Genomic DNA, 23408 nt, shown 5'->3' on the forward strand with positions numbered 1-23408 from the left:
AAGCTGCTTCTGTTCTAGCACCTTCAATCCTTGTTTAACTTCTCAAAATTTTAAATCTTTTCAAAATGGTTGCTTCTACTATAGAAACACTTTAAAAAGGAAACAAAAAAGGGGGAAGTAAGTTTGTAAACTGTAACCGTCTGAATGTTTTGGGTGGCAAATTACAGAAAATCTTGTTTCAAAATAGTTTAAACTTTAAGAAAATGTACTATATCACATAACAGGAAGTGCAATTTCAGAAATACTCCTAAAATGAGTTCAAGGACACTCCCAAACTGAAGATGACACAAACAAATGAAAAGATATATTATGCTCATGGGCTGGAAGAATTAATATTGTTAAAATGTCCATGCTATCCAAAGCAATCTATATTCAATGCGATCCCTATCAAAATACCAATGTATTTTGCACAGAACTAGAATAATTCTAAAATTTGTATGAAAACACAAAAGACCCTCAATAGCAAAAGCAATCTTGAGAAAAAACAACAAAGCTGGAGGTATCACAAGCCCAGATTTTAAACTATACTACAAAGCTATAGTAATCAAAACAGTACGGCACTGGAACAAAAACAGACACACAGATCAATGAAAGAGGATAAAGAGCCATGAAATAAACCCACACTTACACAGTCAATTAATCTACAACAAAGGAGGCAAGAATATGCAATGGGCAAAAGACATTCTCTTCAGTAAATGGTGTCGGGAACACTAAAGAGCTACATACAAAAGAATCAAACCAGACTACTTTCTATCACTGTATTAAAAAAAAACAAAAACAAAACAAGAACCTCAAAACAGATAAAAAACCTAAATGGTAAGACCTAAAACCATAAAACTCCTAAAAGAAACCATAAGTAGTAAATACTTAGATATCAGTTTTAGCAATAGTTTTTTTGGATCTGTCTCCTCTGAAAAGGGTAACAAAAGCAAAAATAAACTATTGGAACTATATCAAATCAAAGAGTTTTTGCATAGCAAAGGAAACCATCAACAAAATGAAAAGGCAACCTACTGAATAAGAGAAGATACATGCAAAAGATATATCTGATAAGGGGCTAATATCTAGAATATATAAAGAATTCAAACAATTCAACAACAACAAAAAACTAATTTAAAAAATGGGCAGAAGATGGAATAGACATGTTTCCAAAGAAGACATAAAGATGGCCAACTGACAAAAGATGCTCAATACCATGAATCATCAGGGAAATGCAAATCAAAACCACAGTGAGATATCACCTCACATCAGCCAGAATGGCTAATACCAAAAAAGACAAGAAATAACTAGTGTTGGTGAAGATGTGGAGAAAAGAGAACCCTGGTGCACTGTTGTTGGGAATGCAAACCAGTGCAGTCACTGTGGAAAACAATATGGAGGTTCCTTAAAAAATTAAAATACTATGAGACCCAGTAATCCACTTCTGGATATTCACCCAAAGAAAACAAAAACACAAAATCAGAAGATGTATGTACCCCTATGTTTACTGCAGCATTACTTACCAGAACCAAGATATGGAAGCAAGCTAACTGCCCATCGACACATGGATAAAGAAGATGTGGTATATATATTTATAATGGAATATCATTCATTCATAAAAAAATAAAACCTTGCCATCTGGCACAAATGGATGGACCTAGATGGTATTATGCCAAGTGAAATAAGTCAAACAGAAAAAGAAAAATGCTACAATAAAAAACAAAACAAATACCAAAAACAAAAAAAAACAAAAACAGAAATAGACTCATAAATCCAGAAAACTAACTGGTCGTTGTCAAAAGGGAGGGGGAAGGTAGAATGGGTGAAATAGGTGAAAGGGAAAAAAAAGGTACAAACTTCCAGCATAAAAGAATTTAAGTTATGGGGATGAAAATATAGCACAGGGAATACAGTCAGTAATATAATAACTTTGAATGGTGACAGATGGTCACTACACTTAACCGTGGTGAGCATTTCATAATGTATATAAATGTCAAGTCATTATGTTGTCTACCTGAAACTAATATAATATTGTATGTCAACTCTACTTCAATTAAAATATATATAACAAAAAAACCCCAAAATGAACTCACAGGTAGAGAGAACAGCTAAGTGGTTGCCAGAGGTATGGGTTGGGGGGTGGGGGGGCGGCGAAATGGTTAGAGGTTGTCAAAAGGTATAAACTTCCTGGGGATCTAACGTACAGCATGGTGACTACAGTTAACAATACTGTAGGGTGTATTTGAAAGTTGCTAAGAAAACAGATCTTAAAAGTTCTCATCATATGAAAAAAAACTTTCTGTAACTGTGTACCATAACAGATATTAACTGCAGTTATTGTGGTGATTATTTTGCAATCTACACAAATACTGAATCATTACACTGTATGCCTGAAATTAATATAATGTCATATGCCAATTATACTTCAATAAAAACAATTTCTTTCATTAAAAAAATTTTAAACAATTATTGCAGAAGTCTGAAAAGATATTAAATCAGAATTCTATCAGCCTACACTACTCTTCTTTCAATATTTTAAACATTATCCAAAGATAAGCCTCTCTATTATAAATCTAAAAAGAAACTCTAATATGATCACTTTAGAAGAGAAATTCATAACTACATTCAGGGTTCCTGAGGCTAATCTAAATTGATCTACTTATATAAGGACAGGTAAAGCTCTAGGGTTTTTTTATTTTTGTTTTTGTTCTTCTTTAAATTGATTTGTTAAGACTATCCAAAATCACCTGATGATAACTTTTTAAAATGTCAACTTGGCTAGGGTAAAGCACTCAGACACTTAACTAAACACTAATTTAGATGTTGCTATGAAGGTATTTTGCAGGTATAATTAAATCCTCTAATCCATTTAAGTAAAGGAGATTATCCCAGATAATCAGAGTAGGTATAACTGAATCCTTTGGAAGGCGTCTAAAAACAGGTGAGAAAAAAAAATTCTGCCTATGGACTTGGCAGAATTTTTGCTTGTGCCCATGGGATTTCTATCCTGCTGGTGATCTTCTCTTCCCGTCAGCTAGCCATCCAGATTTCAGACTTCCTTTGCCAGTCCCTCACAATCATGCAAGACAACTCCTTGTAATAAATTTCCAGACATTATATATATATATCTCTCCTACTACTTCTGCCTCTCTGGTTGCACTCCCAACTTACATACACCACAGTATAAAATATGAATTTAGAAGTAATACTTCTTACATTTAATTGGGAAAATATTTTGTATGTGCAGACCTATGGTGGGCTTACATAATCCTTTTAAAAACTGCAGTTAAGTGGGCGCCTGGGTGGCTCAGTTGGTTAAGCGACTGCCTTCGGCTCAGGTCATGATCCCAGGCTCCTGGGATGAGTCCCGCATCGGGCTCCCTGCTCAGCAGGGAGTCTGCTTCTCCCTCTGACCCTACCCCCTCTCATGCTCTATCTCATTCTCTCTCTCAAATAAATAAATAAAATCTTTAAAAAATAAAAAAATAAAAACTACAGTAAGTCAGGGTGCCTAGGTGGCTCAGTCGTTAAGCGTCTGCCTTTGGCTCAGGTCATGATCCCGGGGGTCCTGGGATCGAGCCCCGCATCGGGCTCCCTGCTCCATAGTAAGCCTGCTTCTCCCTCTCCCACTCCCCCTGCTTGTGTTCCTGCTCTCGCTATCTCTCTCTCTGTGTCAAATAAATAAATAAAATCTTTAAAAAAAAAAAAACTGCAGTAAGTCAGTGCTACAACACTGAATCATCTTCTAACAGGAGCTACTATTGTTCTACAAGGGCAATGTAAGGGACTATTCATTTTTATCTAGATCACAAAGAACAGGACTGGGAATTCTTTATGAATTCTTTAATCTAAACCTTTTAACATTGGAGATCCTTATATAAGAAGCACTAGGAAATATGCAAAGGTTACTAAGAATTTTCTCTAGTTCGATGATCATAACAGTCTACTTTTTGCATTTAGAAGGCTGTTGAACACCCTTGGAAATGAATTCTACATCCTGAGTTACAGTGTGGCACTACCGTCACACTAGTAAGGGGACACTACTTAAAAGGAATTCCAGCATTAGAACAACCACATACAAGATTGGCTAGAAACAAAGACGAAGACAATCATAAGCAACAATATCAGAATCGTACCAGACAGAACACATACTTTTTCCACAAAACAAAGTACCCAAGAGGTACAGTTCAACTTGACACATACCGGCTGTTCTTTAATTCTGATCAAGCAAAATTCCCAGCAAGCCTCAGCAGTAGCAGGAGCGGCAGGAGCAATTCAGTCTAGTACAGAACTGTAGCCTTACATAACACTCACTTTCCCAGGAAGGCCCAAACAAACCCCCCTGACGGTGCAGGGACAGAAACCTGGCGTGGAAGGTACAAACTGCGGGAGACTGGCTTTCTGAGAAACAGCATGGTCAAGAGGGGACACACACAGAGACACACAGAGACCAAAACCCCAATGGATTAGGACCATGATAAGACAAATCAAAAGAAAGGTGAAGAAATTCAAATGATAAATTATGGGGAGACAGACACCCACACATAGGAAATAGTGGAATGGCAACACAAGAAGCAAATGGTTAGTAAGAAACACAGCAGCCACACACATGCACCTCAGTACTAAATATGGGAACAAAAGGCATAATATAATCCTAACTGTCTCTGACTATCATTCATATCTTAAACTATATAGCTGGGCAACAAATTATAAAGCCAGTAGCAAAAACTGAGTTTTAAAAACTTTCTTTTTTTTGATAGCCAAGAAACTTTGTGTCAAATCCTAAAACAAAATTACAATGGTACCTGGCTAGAGGCTAAAACTGTGTGGTGCTTTCCAACCTTTTAAGTTATATTCTGTGGAAAGAGTAGATAATTTACAACTTTCTCAAAATGTGAGAAATACAGTGGTTAATGAAAGCTATTTGTTGTGCTTTGGGTATCAAATATAGATTTAATCCTATTTCTTACTATCTTCCAAGTCACACCCAACTCCAAAAATCAGTATTAGGTCCAAAAATGAATCAAAAAGTTTTTCAAGCAAGCAGCCTGGAATAACAAGCAATAATTTCAATGTAGATTTCTAATACAAGAAAACAAACCGAAAAATGAAACTTGATCAGGAATTTTTCTTCTGAAACATTAAAATATTTGGTGGGAAGTCACTAATCCATCAAAAGTATTATATTTTAAAACCTATGCAGCACTGCTGATTTCAGGCCAACACAAAAGCAGAGAGGCATGTGTTCACGTGAGTATGTAAGTGTATGTGTGTGCTGGGGGACAAACTGTAATGCAAACATGAAAAGGGGCATATAAAAATACAATAATCTCATCTGGAGACCAGTAATTTTTAATTCTAATCTAAAGAATTCTATCCATTCGTCTTATCCAGAACCAGAAAATATGAATAGAGTTAATATCAAAGTAAGAAGAATCTCATGAGTATGCAATCAGTATTGTGAAGAAAAATTGTGAGGGTTAGACTTTATTGTTTTAGTTTCTTGAAAATCAAAATTCTATGGGTACAGAACAGGAAAAAAGTCAATTCCAGGGGGGAATCTCAAGTCTCCCAGTCTCCCAAAAATTTAAAACTTAATAAACAACTTACGAAAGTCATCTCATATTTCCCAATCTTGAAGAACATGAAAATAAAATATTCCTAAGAATCAGCTCCAAGGAGCCACATAGGTTAATGACTTCATTCTGTCACTGTTGTTTCTATTTAGAAGAATATGAGTGATGAATGAAGTTCTACTAGAAGAATTACTTCAAAGTACTTGTAAATTTATGTTAAATACATGCTGTAAAAGAAGAGGTCGAAAGACATATACTTAATCTTTAGTATAAAACACTCTAATTACAAAAAAAAAAAAGAAAACTCCAAGAGAGCTGTCAGGCTAGACCTGTAAACACAGCTCATTTTGAAGAATTCAAAGTCAAAGACCCATAAAAATCATATCCAAGCCTCTTAAATTATCCTCAAAATGTTGCTTCTTCTAAATCTGACCTATGCACTGATGTAACAGCCTTCTTCTCCACAATACAAATTGCGTAAAGTCTAAAAATTCAAAGCCGAAAGGAGCATCGGGCTCAATAAAAAAAGGTCTAAGCCAATGAAAAAATATTACCTCCTTGAACTTGAGGTTCATTTGCTCTGTAGATAATGAAGTAATTAAAAAGCAAGTAGCTATGTGTACCCTCATGATTAGCTAGTGAAAAGTTTAATTTCTTCATTGATGAATACTTTCTCACTTTCCAATCAATGATGCCGGTGTCCACAGCTTCCTAATATATCCCCATTTGATGTTGCCTTTCAGATGTTGCAGCAATGAATTTACAATGACTCAGAATAAAAAGTAGATTAAAAAAAATAATACAAACACTCAAGAACCTAAATTCCGAGAGGCAGATATACTGAACAAGTATGCCCCCCAAAGTATACAGTTTTAAAACCATACTTTAAACCTTTCTAACACAGTAAGTCCACCATTCAGCTTTCCTATCCTTACCTTTCCAACTCTGCGATCTTCTTATCTTTGTCATTCTTCTCATTTTCCACTTCCTTCAATATTTCCAAGAGGCGGTCAACTTCTGCCTGGGCCTTGCTAGATTCATCTTTGAACCTAGCAATCTCTCTCTCCAATTGCTGTATTCGGTCACTCATCTCTGGACTGGCTCTGGCTTCCAATGTTGCCTCATGTGCCTACAAAGCAAAGTGTTCAAATTCTATCAGACATATATATAGTGGCAGTGGGCAAACCATGTCCCAAAGGACCATCTATATTTCAATTTAAATAGAGCATTATCAAATATCTAATAGCGGGTCTTCAATTTATGAAGCTTTTCTCTGCTTAAATATTACAAAGACAAAACAGTAGTAATAAATTGAGAAATAATTATCATGGATTTCAAATGGATTTGTGTTTAGATGTACTACAGTACATATCTGAATATTAGGCCAAAAATCATATGACAAGACATGTTTTTCTGAGTGTGAGACATACAAACAAGCCATTAGACTACTACTGATCGACTATTGATCTCTCCAAGATAATCTCTCCAATCTCTCAAAAAGGCATCACTAGAGATTCACTGCTGATGTTACTATAACCAATGCCAATGCTGAGATCTAATTCCCACTTGACCCTTACTTCCCTTCTCTTTTCCTATATACTGCTTTACCAAGCATGTATGAATCACATGGCCTGGAGCATACACAATCATATAGATACTACTAATGTGATGCCATAAAACTGAAGCTAGGTTACAGGGCACCTGGGTGGCTCAGTTGGTTAAGCGTCTGATCCTTGGTTTCAGCTCAGGTCATGATCCCAGGATCATGAGATGGAGCCTCACATTTGGCTCCGCGCTCAGCATGGAGTCTGCTTAAGATTCTCTCCCTCTCCCTCTGCCCCTCCCCCCACACTCTCTCAATCTCTCTCTAATAAATAAATATTTAAAAAAAAATGAAGTTAGGTTAAGAAAATGGCTATCCACACGCAGGTATCTTCCTAAGATAGGATTCAGGATTTTACAAGATAACATGGAACAAGCAAAGTCGGAAATCAACAGTCCCATGTAGAACCAAGAAAAAATTTTCAGATTCCTGTTGCAAATATAACTAGTACCTTCAGTGCATTTTGGAATGCAAAGCAACTTCAATAATTAAAAACTAATTATCAAGTCTTTAATTTTTCTCCCGAAACTCTAAAGCCATGCATGTATAATGTATTTAAAGAGAAGGTAGAGGTGAAGATGTTTTATTTTCCCTTATTTAATAGACAATAAAACATAATTAGTTCTTTAAAATGGTTTGAAAAAATATTAAAGGGGTAAATATATATTATTAGGAAATACTTCGGAAAGCTCTGATGCAAAATACCTTGAGTAAAAGAGAAATGTTCCTATAAATTGGGCTAAATACTTTGTCAAAGCAAAAGCTGTACTTCTAAGATCAAGACCTTTACCAACATCTTTTGTTTCAGGTTTAATCAGTTAGGAAAATCCAGTTACTAACAGTGGCCTTTAAAAAAGATTCCCCTGGCAGCCATGTATTTTCATGTGTTAGCAAAATTCTAATCTAAACTGGTGTGGTTAAAAGCCACAACAAAGTAAAATCAAGAAGAAAGAGAGGCAGCCCTGAATGAATTAACTCATTAAGAATAAAACAAGGCAAAGCAGCAGAAATGCAAACACTTCCCAATGCCTGGAGGGAAATTTTGATCTTACAGAAACTTTTCCACTTTGTATTCATCCCAATATACTTTAGAAAGGAGTTATTTTTTAAGTCTAGAGTTCCTACTTGAGGAAGGGAGAGAGAAGGTCAAGTGCATTCTTTTTCTACAGAGTAGTAAAAAACCACTCATAAAAAATACAGAAAAAACATCAACCAGGGCTTTATGGCACTACTCTGTCACATCACTCACTGGTCGGAATGGGTGGCTTAATACTATTTCAGGATCCTAAGGGGAGAAAAGTCAGTAAGAAAAGGAGAAAAAAAGGTAGAAGGAAATGGTATAAGAAAAGAATAAGCAAGAGAAAGAAAGTAAAAGATCAAAAATAGAATTTTTAAAAACTTGTGATAAAAAAAATTCTCCAGAAAGAGATGTCTCTTCCCAGAGGGAAAAAAAAAGAATTCAGCACTTTTTACAGTTCTCGTAATTCAGAAGTTGAATTTCAATGCTTTCCTTAATAATTCTGAGGTCATTGTCTCACGCAGAAGACATAAAATATGGAAATTCACCTACAGGGCATAAATTCCTAAGCTAGAAGTGTTTCTGTTCCATTTCCACTCTGTTCTATTTTTGTGTTAGTACCGTACTGTCTTGATCACTACAGCTTTTTAATATAACTTGAAGTCCAGAATTGTGATGCCTCCAGTTTTGCTTTTCTTTTTCAAGATTGCTTTGGCTATTCAGGGTCTTCCGTAGTTCCATACAAATTTTAGGACTATTTGTTCTAACTCTAACTCTAAAAATGCTAGTGGTATTATTTTTTTTTAATATTTTATTTCTTTACTTGAGAGAGAGAGAGCATGCACAAAGGAGGGGGCAGAGGGAGAGGGAGAAGCAGGCTCCCTGCTGAGCAGAGAGCCCGATGTAGGGCTCAATACCAGGACCTGAGCTGAAGGCGGATGCTTAACCAACTGAGCCACCCAGGCAACCCTGCTGGTGGTATTTTGATGGGCATTACATTAAATGTGTAGATTGCTTTGGGTAATATAGACATTCTAACAATATTTGTTCTTCCTATCCATAAGTATGGAATGTCTTTCCATTTCTTTGTGTCATCTACAATTTCTTTCATCAGTGTTTTATAGTTCTCAGAGTACAGTCTTTCACCTCTTTGGTTAGGTTCATTCTTAGGGATCTTAACTGTTACAACTGTAAATGGGATTGATTCCTTAATTTCTCTTTCTGTTGCTTCATTATTGGTGTAGAGAAATACAACAGCTTTCTCAACGTTATTTTGTATACTTGTGACTTTACTGAATTCATTGATCAGTTCTAGCAGTTTTTTCGTGGAGTCTTTCAAAGGTTTTCTATATAAACTATCACGTGATCTGCAAATAGTCAAAGTTTGACTTCTTCCTTACCAATTTGGATGCCTTTTATTTCTTTTTGTTGTCTGATTGCTGTGGCTAGGACTTCCAGTACTATGTTAAGTAACTGTAGTGAGAGTAGACATCCCTATCTTGTTCCTGACCATAGAGGCACTGAGGATGATATTAGCTGTGGGTTTTTTGTATATGTCTTTATTATGTTGAGGTATGTTCCCTCTAGACCTACTTTGTTGAGGGTTTTTACCATGAATGGATGTTATACTTTGTCAAATGCCAAATAATAAAGGCAAAAAAATCCATCTACTGAAATGATCATATGGTTCTTTTATTATTGTGGTGTATCACACTGATTGATTTGTGAATATACAACCACCCCTGCAAACCAGGAATAAATGCTACTTGACTGTGGTGAATGACTTCTTTTAAATGTATTGTTGTGTTTGGTTTGCTAGTATTTTATTAAGAATTTCTGCATCCATGTTCATCAGGGATACTGGCCTGTAGTGGAGTCTTAATCTGGTTTTGGTATCAGGGTAATGCTGGCTTCACAGAATGAATTTGGAAGTTTTCCTTCCTTGTCTGTTTTTTGGAATAGTTTGAGAAGAAAAAAAAAGAAATAAGTATGGTGGGGATGTACAGAAAAGAGAACCCTTTTACACTGTTGGTGGGAATGTAATTCAATACAGTCACTATGGAAAACAGTATGAAGCTTCCTCAAAAAGTTACAAACAGAACTACCATATGATCCAGGAATTCTGCTTCAGGGTATATATCCAAAGGAAACAAAATCACTATCTCGAAAAGATTATCCATACCCCCATATTCATTGCAGCATTATTTATAGTAGCCGAGACAGGAATCAGCCTAAATGTGCACTGATGGATGAATGGATAAAGCAGTCATGGTACATATACAGAATGTAATACTATTTACCCATTAAAAAAAGGAAGGAATTCCTTCCATTTGTAACAACATGGATGGAGCTTGAAGGCATTATGCAAAATGAAGTATGTCAGACAGAAAAAGAGAAATATTACATGATCTCGCTTATATGTGGAATCTAAACAACTGAACTCAGACAAACAGAGAACAGATGGTTGGTTACCAGGGGCAGGGAGAGGAGTGTGTGAAATGCGTGAAAGCGGTCAAAGAGTACAAACTTCCAATTATAAGACAGTAAAGTTCTCAGGATGTACTACACAGCATGGTGACTATGGTTAACAACACCGTTTTATTTGAAAATTATTGAGAGAGTAAATTTTAAAAGTTCCTACAAAAAATAAAATAAATTTTATCTATATAAAAAAATAAACAAAAATAAACCTACAAATAAGCTATAAAACAAAACAAAATGCTAATGTAGAAAACAAAGACAACAAAATCCTAGGCCTAATAAGCTCCGTAAGAATTAAAATTGTAGGGACGCCTGGGTGACTCAGTCAGTTAAGCATCTGCCTTCGGCTCAGGTCACTGATCCCGGGGTCCTGGGATTGTGCCCCACATCAGGCTCCCTGCTCAGTGGGGAATCTGCTTCTTCCTCTGCCTGCCACTCCCCCTGCTTGTGCTTGCTCTCTCTCTGACAAATAAATAAAATCTTTAAAAAGAATTAAAATTGTAGCAAATAAAAAAACCAAAAAATCACCTGACGGTATTTGGCTCTATTTTTTTTTTAGATAGAATGGACATATAACATTATATTAGTTATAGGTGTACACCATAATGATTTGACATATGTATAGTATACTGTGAAATGATCACAATATATCTAATTAACATCTATTACTACAAAGTTACAAATAATTTCCTTCTTGTGATGAGAACTTTTAAGATCTACTCCCTTAGCAACTTTCAAATATACATAAAGTATTATTAACTATAATCACCATGCTGTACGTTATATCCCAGGACTTATTTTATAACTGGAAGTTTTTACCTTCTGACCCGCTTCACCCATTTCACCCACATGCCACCACTCCCCGCCCCCAACCCTCCTGGCAACCACCAATCTGTTCTCTATGTCTATGGGTTCAGGTTATTTTTGTTTTTACATTCCACACATAAGTGAGATCATATGGTATTTGTCTTTCTCTATTTCACTGCCCTGCTTTTAAAATGTAATAGTGCTAGGGAAGTATTTATCTACTAGAATGAGATAAAATCTGAAGCACAATATTTAACAATTGTTCTGAGTCTTATTACATCTTATTGCTTAATTCTTATCTCAATCTTACATTAGGAAATACACTCTCATTTATTCTAAGCCATATTTTAGAGTCAAAGGTTTTTCTCTTCTTTCTTGAGAAGTAGTTTCCAATATAAATTAATGAGTTTAGAAACACTTTAATATAAAAAAAAGTTCATTTGACATCTAGTAGAACTAAAATAGCTATATAAGACATGTATATTGGGGGCGCCTGGGTGGCTCAGTCACTTGAGCTTCCAACTCTTGATTTCAGCTCAGGTCGTGATGTCAGGGCCCTGGGTCGAGCTCTGTATCAGGCTCCCCGCTCAGCGGGGAATCTGCTTATCTCCCTCTCCCTCAACCCCTCCCCCCACTCATGCACGCACATCCCCACCCTCTGAAATAAATAAATAAATAACCATGTATATTATTAATTCAGACCTCTGTGATATACTCTCAAATGCCTTGGGATAGGTAATCTATTAATTCCATAAATATTTAATGTGTTAATTAATAAAACTAAAGCTGATTCCCAAACATAGGCAATAACTGTATTTTTATTTTAGGTTTTAGATGTTATTCAAAATAGCAAAATTCACATATATATCTTCACAAAACAAGAATGCGTAGGTCTGTCCCATATGGAAAACTGCTATAACTTCAGCCCCAACATGTAACAAGTCTGGAAGTCATCACTACCATTCTTAAAACAAGAAAAAGTTAAAAAACTGAAAACCAATTACTTTTCTTGGACCTATCAGAGAACTGAGGTCAAAGGGCAAACTACAACTCCAAAATCAAGAGACACAGGCAAATCCAGAGAGTCAAGTTGAGATCTACCCACCTGGAGCAAAGCTGTTGGTAGAAACACTTCAATGGTGACTTTGAGGAATTACTAGAGGCTGAGCGTGGATGAGCATGACAGTGAAAAAGTCCTAGAAGCAGCAGTTTTAGGGCAAACTCCTCTTATTTTAATGAACTTTACATCCAGGAACCCCACCAGGTTCTCATAGTGAAGAACTGACAAAAATCCCTTTGTGGTTCTGGTAAGGGTGTGGGGGGCAATAATTGTGAAATATGCCTGTACTCTACCCAAAGGCAGACTCTCCAGGAGTAAAGATTTTAACAGAGTTTTATCCCACCTGGCAGATGGGCATTTCTCCCATTCTAGCCCCCTCTAGCTAAGGGGGAAAACCTTTGTGAAGGTCATAGCCAGGGACACAGGCTCATAAAAGACCAAGACTTAATCATTAGACTATAGAAAGTTTATCTTCCCTCACACCTTACCATCACACCAACAGGGTTCCAGTATAATAACAAAGGATAACAGCTGAAAGGGCTACAAGATGCAGACTCTCTCTGAAGACAGAAACCCAAAGTCAACAGAGATGAGAACACTAGAAGAATTTGAAGCCTCTGGCACCTACAGCCACAGCAAACATTAAATACAGCTCAACTTCTAGCCAGACTAAAACCTTACACATATGCCTATTTACCCAGTATCGGATACAACACATCTGGCTTTCAACAAAAAAATTACAAGGTACGCTAAAAGGCAAGAAAAGACATAGTCTGAAGAGACAGAGCAAGCATCAGAACCAGACTCAGATATTTTACACTGATGCTGGAATTAACCAGACAGGGAATTTAAAATAACTGATTAACAGTTAAGGTCTCTAATGGGAAAAGTAGGCAATATCCAAGAAAAGATGGGTAATATAATCAGAGAGGTGGACACTCTAAGAAAGAATCGAAAGGAAATTCAGGTATAAAAAACACGTAAGAAAAACGAATGCCTTTGATGGACTAATTAGTAGACCAGATATGGTTGAAGAAAGAATCAGTAAGCTTAAAGACCGGTCAATAGAAACTTCCCAAAATGACCTCCTGAGCGGTCACTCAGTTGAGTGTCTGCCTTCAGCTCAGGTCATGATCTCAAGGTTCTGGGATTGAGCCCCACATTGGGCTCCCTGCTTGGCAGGGAGTCTGCTTCTCCCTCTCCCTCTGCCCCTTCCCCCTCTGCTTGTGCTCTCTCTCAAATAAATACTCATGTACTCTCTCTCTCTCATTCTCACTCTCTCAAATAAATAAATCTTTAAAAAAAAAATCTTTAAAAAAAGAAAAAAAAAGAAAAGAAACTTCCCCAAATAAAATGAAGAGAGGAAAAAAACAGTAATAAAAAGAACATACAGAACATTCAGGAACTATGGAGCAATTTCAAAAGGTGTAACATATACATAACTGGAATATGAAAAGGAAAAGAAACGAGAAGAAATATTATAAGTAATAATGGCTAAGAATTTTCCAAAGTTAAGGATACACACCAAATCAGGAAGCTCAGAACACCAGGCAATATAAATTCTAAACACCTATACATAGGCACATCTTATTAAAACTGTAGAAAATGAAAGACAAAGGAAAAAGCTTAAAAGAAGTCGGGGGGGGGAAAAAACACCTTACCTATAGAACAACAATGTTAAGAACTACAGTAGACTTCTAATCAGAAATCACATAAAAAGATATCAGAGTGAAACCTTTAAAGTGTTACAGAGAAAAAAAACCCACCAATCTAGAAACCATATTCAGTGTTACTATCTCTCAAAAGTGAACGAGAAATAAAGACTTTCTTAAACTAATAAAAACTGAGAAATTCATAGCCAGGAGACCTACCCTGCAAAAATATATTAAAAGAAGTCCTTCAGGGCACACCTGGGTGGCTCAGTCAGTTAAGTGTCCGACTCTTGATTTCAGGTCAGGTCATGATCTCAAGGTCACGAGATGGAGCCACACATTGGGAGTGGAGCCTGCTTAAGATTCTCTCTCTCCCTCTGCCCCTCCCCCACCACACTCATGCTCTCTCACTCAGAAAGAAAAAAACAGTTCTCAGGCAGAAGAAAATTATATAGGTCAGAAACTCACATATACATAAAGAGAAATGGAGAAGGAATAAAGCTAAAACTACATCTTTTATTATTCTTCTTCATCTAAAAGGTAATGCTTTAAAGTAATAATACTAATGTATTATGTGATTATCATATATGGATAAATGAAATGAATGATAACAACATCATCAGGGAAGGGAGGAAGGAATTGGGAGTATTCTGTTGTATGTACCTTCATGACACATAAAGTGGGATAACATTTTTTTGAAAGTGAATTTACATTAAAAATGTTTACTGCCTGATTTTTTGATATGACACCAAAAGCACAGGCAACAAAAGCAAAAACAGGTGGACTCCATCAAACTAAACAGCTTCTATACAGTAAAGAAAACTATCAACAAAATGAAAAGGCAACCTACGGAATGGGAGAAAATATTTGTAAACCTTATAGCTGACAAGGGGTTAATATTCAAAATATATAAGGAACTCATACACCTTAACAGCACAAACACAAATAATCCCATTAAAACGGGTGAAGGACCTGAACAGATATTCTTCCAAAGAAGACAGACCAATGGCCAACAGGTACATGAAAAGTAGCTCAACATCACTAACCATCAAGGAAATGCAAATCAAAACCACAGTGAGATAACAACTAACATCTGTTAGAATGACTATCATCAAAAAGACTAGAAATAAGAGTTGGCAAGAGTACGAAGAAAAGGAACCCTCGTACCCTGCTGGTGTGAATGCAAATTCATACAGCCATTATGGAAAACAGTACGAAGATTCCTCAGAAATTCTTAAATGGAGCTAGTATATGATCCAGCAATCCCACTCCTGGATATATGTAAGAAATGAAATCAGTATCTCAAAGAGGTATCTGCAGTTTCATGTTCATTGCAGCATTACTCACAAGAGCCAAGATATTGAAAGACTCTAAGCATCCATCAACAGATGAATGGATAAAGGAAATACGATGTGTGTGTATACTGAAATATTATTTAATCATAAAAAGAAAGTAAGTCTTGTCATTTGTGACTAAATGGATGAACATGGAGGACATTATGCTAAGTGAAATTAAGCTGGACACAGAAAGACAAATACTGTATGATCTCATATGTAGAATCTAAAAAAGCTGAACTCATTGAAGCAAACTAGAATAATGGCTGTCAGAGGCTGGAGGGTGGAAAAATGAGGAGATGGTGATCAAAGGAAGGGTATAAATTTTCAGTTGTAAGATCAATAAGCTCTGGGAATCTAATGTACAGGATGGTGACCATACTTAATAATACTGTATCGTATACTTGAAATTTGCTAAGAGTATTAAAAAGTGCTCTCACCACAAAAAAATAAAATAGTATTATGTGAGGTAATGAATGTGTTAACTAGTTTGTGATAATCATTTCATAATGTATACACAAATCATCAGGTTGTACACCTTAAATATATACAATTTTTATTTGTTAATTATATCTCAGTAAAGTTGGGGGGTTAAGTCAAAAATGTATATGGCAAACTTTAGGGTAATCACTTGAAAAAATTTAAGAAATATAACTGATAGGCTAAAAGGAACAAGAAAATGGAATTATATAAAATGCTCAATTAAAAGAGGGGAGAAAAAGCAAAAAAACAAATGAAACATACAGAAAACTACAGTAACAACCTCCTTGTTGGAGTTGGGCATTGTGGAAGCAGTATAATAGGAAAACATCAGTAATGAATTAAAATGAAAGAAACAATCATCCAGAATGAAACAAGGGAAAATATGAAAGGAAAACTGGCCATTAGTAAAACAGGTAATAAACCAAAGTAGGGGGAAGCCATCAACCTCCTCCACCCAAAGATAACTTTATTTTTTCTCATAAACCTAAATATAAAGTCCAAGATATGAGACTATGGTAACAAAGAGGTTAAAAATAAACAAACAGAAAGAAAATGTGGGATTGTCACAAACAGGGGAGTTTGGAATATTAATGAATAATATTACTCTTGATAGTTACCACTCTGTTTTATAACCCTAAATACATATAAGGAGCTTCATCTTCGATAGTCAGGTATTATATAGAAAACTGCCTCCACCTTTTCAGTGAGGAAAAAAAGGCCAGCTAAAATGTGAATTGGTCATAATCAGAATCCGTAATCTCATAAACAGAATTCTCCTACTTATTCACAAGTAACTTTAAGATACTAGATTTTCTTTCTTTCTTTAGCCTAAAAACATGACTTTACTTTTGACATACCCTAGAGGAAGGTTCACTATAAGGGTATCATGTTGAATACACCCAATATATGGAAAGAGAACAAGACTTAAAGTGTTGAGACTAGGCTGCACCCTTTCTTATTAGTCATCAATATCAACTGGCCTCAGTTAACGTAACTGCTCAAAAGTCTAGCTCCAATTCTCACAGAGTTGGTAGCTCAGAGATTAGAAATATGAAAGTGTTCTGAAAACTACAAACTGCCATATAAATCTTAGAGGGAAATAAATCAAAGAAATGGAAAATAAATATCTGTACCACATCCTAATACTCACCAGTATGGGTGACTATCATTGCTAAATTAATCTCCTTCTAGGAAGCTCAATGCTAATGGAAGGAATATATCAGAAAATGAAGATTTTTACATTGTGGTCTTATACTTTGTCCATAAAGGAGCTGCATTTTTTAATCTTTCTCTAAACTGTCAATTTTCTAAGAGTTTGAGGATGCTCAGTAGTAAAATAAAAGAGGACAAGACCATTAAGAGAACTAATGAAGGTATAAATGATATTTTGAACTGTGGGGGATTATTACATCATTGGTAATTTATTACACATTGAACACTGCAGAGCTCTCTACTATGTTCTTATTTAAAGCAAAGTAAGAAAAGTGGAAAAATTTTCTTTAACCTTTTTCAGTTGTGATTCCATTTTCAGACACTCCTCCTTCTTCTGTTCCAAAGCAATCTCCAGTGTCTTAAGCCGTGAGTCCTTTTTCAGTCCTGAGGAAGCCAGGGAAGAAGCATGCTCTTTCAGATCCAAGAGTGAAGCCTGAAAGAAGCAACACACATCTAGAATAAATACTAAGTACAAACAAAATGGAAATGTAAATTTTAAAATTTATTATCTTGGTGGCTTGTAGTTTCTATTTATTACTATATACTGACAATTCCATTTCAAGAACATTCATGAAATATAAAACAATGTCAGCTTCAGCTTTCAAGTCCTAACTAAATTAAGTCGAATTCCCAAGAAATACCAACGGAATTGTGACTTAAAAGAGTTCTATCAATACATATCCATTCCCATAAAATAAATGGAAGTAGATCAAGCTTCATGAATGAAACTAGTCACTAGCAGTAGTACTCACTACTAGTTACTGTAGTAGCTACACTGACGTAAATATAAAATACTTTTCCCTTTTAGAAGGAAAGTTCCACCAGAAACTTAAATTCCCATAAATTGCCTTAAAGATACTAGAAAGAAAATCCGAGAGTGTCCCTAAAGCCCTGGCATTATTACATGATCACAAGGCAGTATTTTTACTATTTGCGTCACATTAACAGGATCTTTCAAAAGCAAGACCAAAATATACTAAGTCACCTAATTGGTCAGCAATCACTTAAGATTTCTCTGCCAATACTGAGATGCATTTTAAGAGATACTGTAAATAAGCAGCCCTCCATCTGCATATTCTTTTATCTATCACCTTTCTTACCATTAGCACAGTATTTTTCCATGTATAATGCTTCAGTTATTTTAGGATCTATAAAAATGTCATTAACAAGTAAGAAACCAACTCGTAACATATTGAAAAAGCTAAAGACTTGGGAAATGAATGATCCAATATCTATTATGTCTCTGCAAAGCTTCCCAAAATACCCCTTAACATCTTCTGAAAAGGCCTGCTATAAGAATATTAAGAAAATCTTCCATCAAATATATTTTTATATGCATTATGTAAACACCAACAACATATACATACAATGCACTAAGCAAACCAAATCATTCTATTTTGGTGATCTTAACCTCTTTTTCTGAGAGGTCGCCTTGCAGTAAGCTGACTTTTTCTTTCAAGTCTTTAAGATCTTTTTTGTAGTTATCAATTTCCTCTTGCTTCTCTCGTTCATCTCTGTCCCGCTGCTCCTTTAAGCGTTCAATTGTCCGCTCCTGATGAGAGAACACATCAATATGTAAGAAAATTCCTTTCATACTTATGATCATATGACTCTAATTCAGCTTTTAACTGATAAATTTCACACTTTCATGCTCCATTCAAAAGACAGTGATAAGTTGTTAATAATCTACTTTTCAAGGAATTCATTCTTCCTACCTCTCTTGCAATAACAAAGATGTGGCTTTGTTCTTTTGATTCCCCTAGGTTTCTTTTCCTATAATCTCAAATAGTATTAGAAGTCCTTAAAGTATTCTTTTGGAATAATCCCCTTTATTCAATTCCCAAGTATCCAAAAACTTTACACACATACAGCCCTAAGGGTGATAAGTAACAAATATTTCTTTTTTATATGTAATTCACATGTTGCCCACAAGGCAATGGAAACAACTCAAAATTCACATACAAAAAAGGAAGAGATCTGGGAGATTAGGATATGTTGAGCTTAGAGCATAAAAAAGTGGCGGGAAAAGAGAGAATCCATTAAAACTTCTGTCAACAGATACTCAGGAAGTCTAAAAGTTGAAGCAATTTAAGTATATTTCTGGTTATTATTTCTGACTGTATTCAGGCATCAGGCCTTGATCCCTGGCACATAGCCTGAAGCATTATGAGTCCAAGAGGCTTAAGGAACAGGGACCCTATTCCTTAAAAAAAAAAAAAAATCTTATTAAGGGGAACCTGGGTGGCTCAGTCAGTCAAGCGGCTGCCTTCAGCTCAGATCATGATCCCAGGGTCCTGGGATCGAGCCCCACTTCAGGCGGGAGCCTGCTTCTCCTTCTCCTTCTGCCTGCCTCTCTGCCTACTTGTGCTTTCTATCTCTCTGTCAAATAAATAAATAAAATCTTTTTTAAAAACCCTATGAAAATGCCCCACCAAGATTCCTTAAACCTCCTTCCAAGACATTGGGTGGGCCACTTCTTTATTTAGTCAACCATTCCTGAAAAATTAGGTTTGCTCATAAACAAAAATGAAGTAGCAAGGCCAAGATTAGAAAAACAACAAGAATGCTGCATTAATAACTAAAATCCAAGACTATATTAGGTATCAACATTGTACAGTAAAGGAGAACTAATTATATGTTGCTTCCTAATGGTCAATGTCTGATATTCCCACATCCCCAAAATCTAGTTGATGAGATAAATAAAAAGAACTTCTCTTTTTCTTCAGAAGAGAGTAAATGGGAATGTAGGGCTTAGTCTTTAGAAATTTCAGCCACTGGGGGCGCCTAGGTGGCGCAGGTGGTTAAGCGTCTGACTCTTGGTTTTGGCTCAGGTCATGATCTCAGGGTGGTGAAATCAAGTCCCACATCAGGCTCCTAGCTCAGTGAGGAGTCTGCTTGAGTTTATCTCTCCCTCTCCCTCTGCCCCTACCCCCCCCCTAAAATGAATATATCAATGAAAGGAGAGGGGAGGGGAGGAGAAGAAAGGGGAAGGGAGGGGGAAAACTTTCAGCCACTACCCTCTAGTGTGAAATCCATCTTGCCTAGCAACAGATGCTTAAGTTGACAAAAACAAAATGGATTTTCTATCCCTTTATACTATCTACAACAGCAGCAGTACAGAAAGCTCTTTTCTCTTTTGCCCTAAGGGATTTCTTCTTTTATATCCAAGTCTCATTACTAGAGAAAATTTTAGATTAATGAGGAAGCAGAGCAAATGTGTCTAAAGAGAGTCCAAACCAGTCACTCACTTTCTCTGCAAGGGCCTCCTCCAAAGTTGTCAAGGCTGTGTCGGTGTTGGTAGTGTCAGCCTGCAAGGATTTGACTCGTTCTTTCAAGCTGCTCATTTGCTTCTCCTTATCTCTAAGTTGCTCTTGAAGATTTTCAATCTAAGTGTGGGAGAAAAAAAGGAAGTTAAGAGAAGTATAAATAGTCACAATAAAAATCATTTTAAGTTGGAAACAGGTAGACTAGGGTTGTCTCTGAGTGTCTGTTCCATAAAAATAATTTAATACTAAGGGTTTCAGAACTGCATGCAAAATTTTCAAGACAGAACTTACAGGTAGAACACAGAAAAGACACACATGTAGCTAAGGACATATATACACATAAATGTCTAAAAAAATAAGGGAAGTAGCTAGAGAGAAAAGAGCCAACATATAGAGATGGGACTGAGAGAGGAATATAGGGAAGACACAAGAAATGGGATTACTTCAATAATGACACTGTAAATCACTTCACAGTGAATTGAGGATTAGAACAAGACAGCAAGAAAGACAAATCAGCTGTATAAAGAAAAACTGTTCTTAAATGCTAGTGTTAAAATATATTTTTATATCACCTTTTATCTAAATATGAAGCATTTTCAATGAAATTCCTTATTGTAGTTATTCATTCCTTCATACACATCTGTAATGCGTTCATTTACTCAAAGAAATATTTATTCAATTCTTTACGTTACCAGGCACTAGTTGTACAAAGAATAATGAATAGACCGATTTTTATTATGTTGTAAGATGGTAAGAGAACTCACCATTATGTAGCTGAGCACAAATTTTATTCTAGAGAGATGGCAACCATTAGGTATTTTTAAGCAAAGAAATGGTCTGGTCAGTTCTGCATTTTAGATAGATAATTCTGATGGCTGTGGAGAAAAAATTTAAGGGGACTTGCATAGAGACATGGAAAATAGAGTTTATCAATTCAGGTAAGAGATACTGAAGATTAAAAAGCTAAGAGAGATGGAAAAGAGGGGGTGGGTTTGAGAAACATTATAGAGATAGCATGTTATCATGGGAGATTAAAATACATATATGAAAAACACTGAGAAAAAAATATGAAGGAATTGTAGAGAGATAGTCTTAATAAACTAAAAGAAAATAAGGCAATTACTGTAGAACTCACAAACTCCATTCATTCATTCAACACATACTTGAGCTCTTGCTACGTGCCAGAAACTTTTCTAGGTGTTGAGAATATAGAAATAATCAAAACAGACAAAAATCCCTATCCTCAAAAAGATAACATCCTAATACAGCAGACAATAAATCAATGAAATAAACACAGTATGTAAGATGGTGATAAGTTCTATAGAAAAAATTAAGCAAGAGAATATAAATGAGTCCCCTCTTGAACTAATACTAGAGCTAGCTGGTCTATTTTACATGGCTTTCCAAAAGCAACATAAATGTTATCTCCTTTGAAAAGATTTCCTTGCTCTTACCTCTATGAGAAGAAAATGCTCTTTGTACTCTATCACACATGTAAGTGTTATATATACATACACACACTCCATTCTTTCATCTATCTATATGTTTACCACCTTTATCTTTATTTATCCCATCTATATGTACATTATAACACTAATCCCTGACCATATTGTAATTCTTCGTCTGATACATGTCTCCGTAAGACTGAATCCTGCCCCTCTACCCCAGTTTTCTATCTTCATATCTGGCACACACTAAGTGTATAATAAATATCAGTTCATTAATCAGTAAATGAATAATAGATAAGCTTGGACTTTTAGAAACTGTATTTAGGCATACACATAAACTCCTGCCAAGAATGGAACTACAAAAGAATCCTAGATACTGGCTAAAAGACACAAGAAAAATGCTCAATATCACTCATCATCAGGGAAATACAAATCAAAACCACAATGAGATACCAACTTACACCTGTGAGAACGGCTAAAATTAACAACAAAAGAAACAACAGATGTTGGTGAGGATGCAGAGAAAGAGAACCCTCTTAACACTACTGGTGGGAATGCAAACTGGTGCAGTCACTCTGGAGAACAGTATGGAGGTTCGTTAAAAATAGAACGACCCTGTGACCTAGTGATTGCACTACTAGGTATTTACTCAAAGGATACAAAAATATTGATTCGAAGGGGCACATGCATCCCAATGTTTATGGCAGCATTATCTACAATAGCCAAATTATGGAAAGACCCCAAATGTCCATCATCTGATGAATGGATAAAGAAGATGTGGTATATATGTTCAATGGAATATTACTCAGCCATCAAAAAGAATGAAACCTTGCCATTTGCAGTGATGTGGATGGAGCCAGAGTGTTTTATGCTAAGAGAAATTAGTCAGTCAGAGAAAGACAAATACCATATGATTTCACTCCTATGTGAAATTTAAGAAATAAAACAGATGGTCATAGGGGAAAGGAAAACAAAGAGAGAGAGAGAAAGGCAAACCAAAAAAGAGTTTTTAACTATAGAAAACAAACTGATGGTTACCAGAGGAGAGGTGGGTGGGGGGATGGGCTAAATGGGTGATGGGTATTAAGGAGGGCAGTTATCATGATGAGCACTGCATATTGCATGTAAATGATGAATTACTAAATTCTACTCCTGAAAATATTACACTATATGTTAACTAACCAGAATTTAATAAAAACTTGAAACAAAACAAAAATGAAAACAAAAGTCTAGATACAACATTCAGATAACTTCTGCATTAATCAATTAAATATAAGCTCATTTAGGAACTCCCTCATTCTACAGGGAAAGAGAAAAAGTCTCTCTCTAGAGTCAATAAGAATTCCACAAGAACAAATAAGCTCTGCAAAAAGATCTGGTAAATTTAGAATAAGATACCATAAATACTGCGTAAGGCTTAGATTTTTATTCTTTAACAATGAAATAATCAGACAGGTAAACCACTAAAATGCCTGAAATGGGCTCCAGT

At 35.7% G+C, this 23408-nt stretch overlaps 1 protein-coding gene across 3 annotated transcripts in view; it reads right to left on the reverse strand.

The window, feature by feature from the left end:
- ERC1 (ELKS/RAB6-interacting/CAST family member 1) overlaps window positions 1–23408 on the reverse strand; it is a 563373-nt gene that overhangs the window by 371838 nt on the left and 168127 nt on the right. For all 3 annotated transcript variants that reach the window (XM_088025858.1, XM_088025859.1, XM_028121160.2), the window contains 4 exons: window positions 20454–20591; window positions 18617–18757; window positions 17498–17638; window positions 6491–6684 (listed from right to left, as the gene is read on the reverse strand). In XM_088025858.1, coding sequence (XP_087881984.1) covers window positions 6491–6684; window positions 17498–17638; window positions 18617–18757; window positions 20454–20591 — 614 coding nt within the window. The remainder of the gene's footprint in view (window positions 1–6490; window positions 6685–17497; window positions 17639–18616; window positions 18758–20453; window positions 20592–23408) is intronic.

The sequence above is a fragment of the Eumetopias jubatus genome, unplaced genomic scaffold (genome assembly GCF_037043125.1).
Source record: "Eumetopias jubatus isolate StellerSeaLion01/CBP00866 unplaced genomic scaffold, mEumJub1_p1.0 scaffold_8, whole genome shotgun sequence".
Lineage (NCBI taxonomy): Eukaryota > Metazoa > Chordata > Mammalia > Carnivora > Otariidae > Eumetopias > Eumetopias jubatus.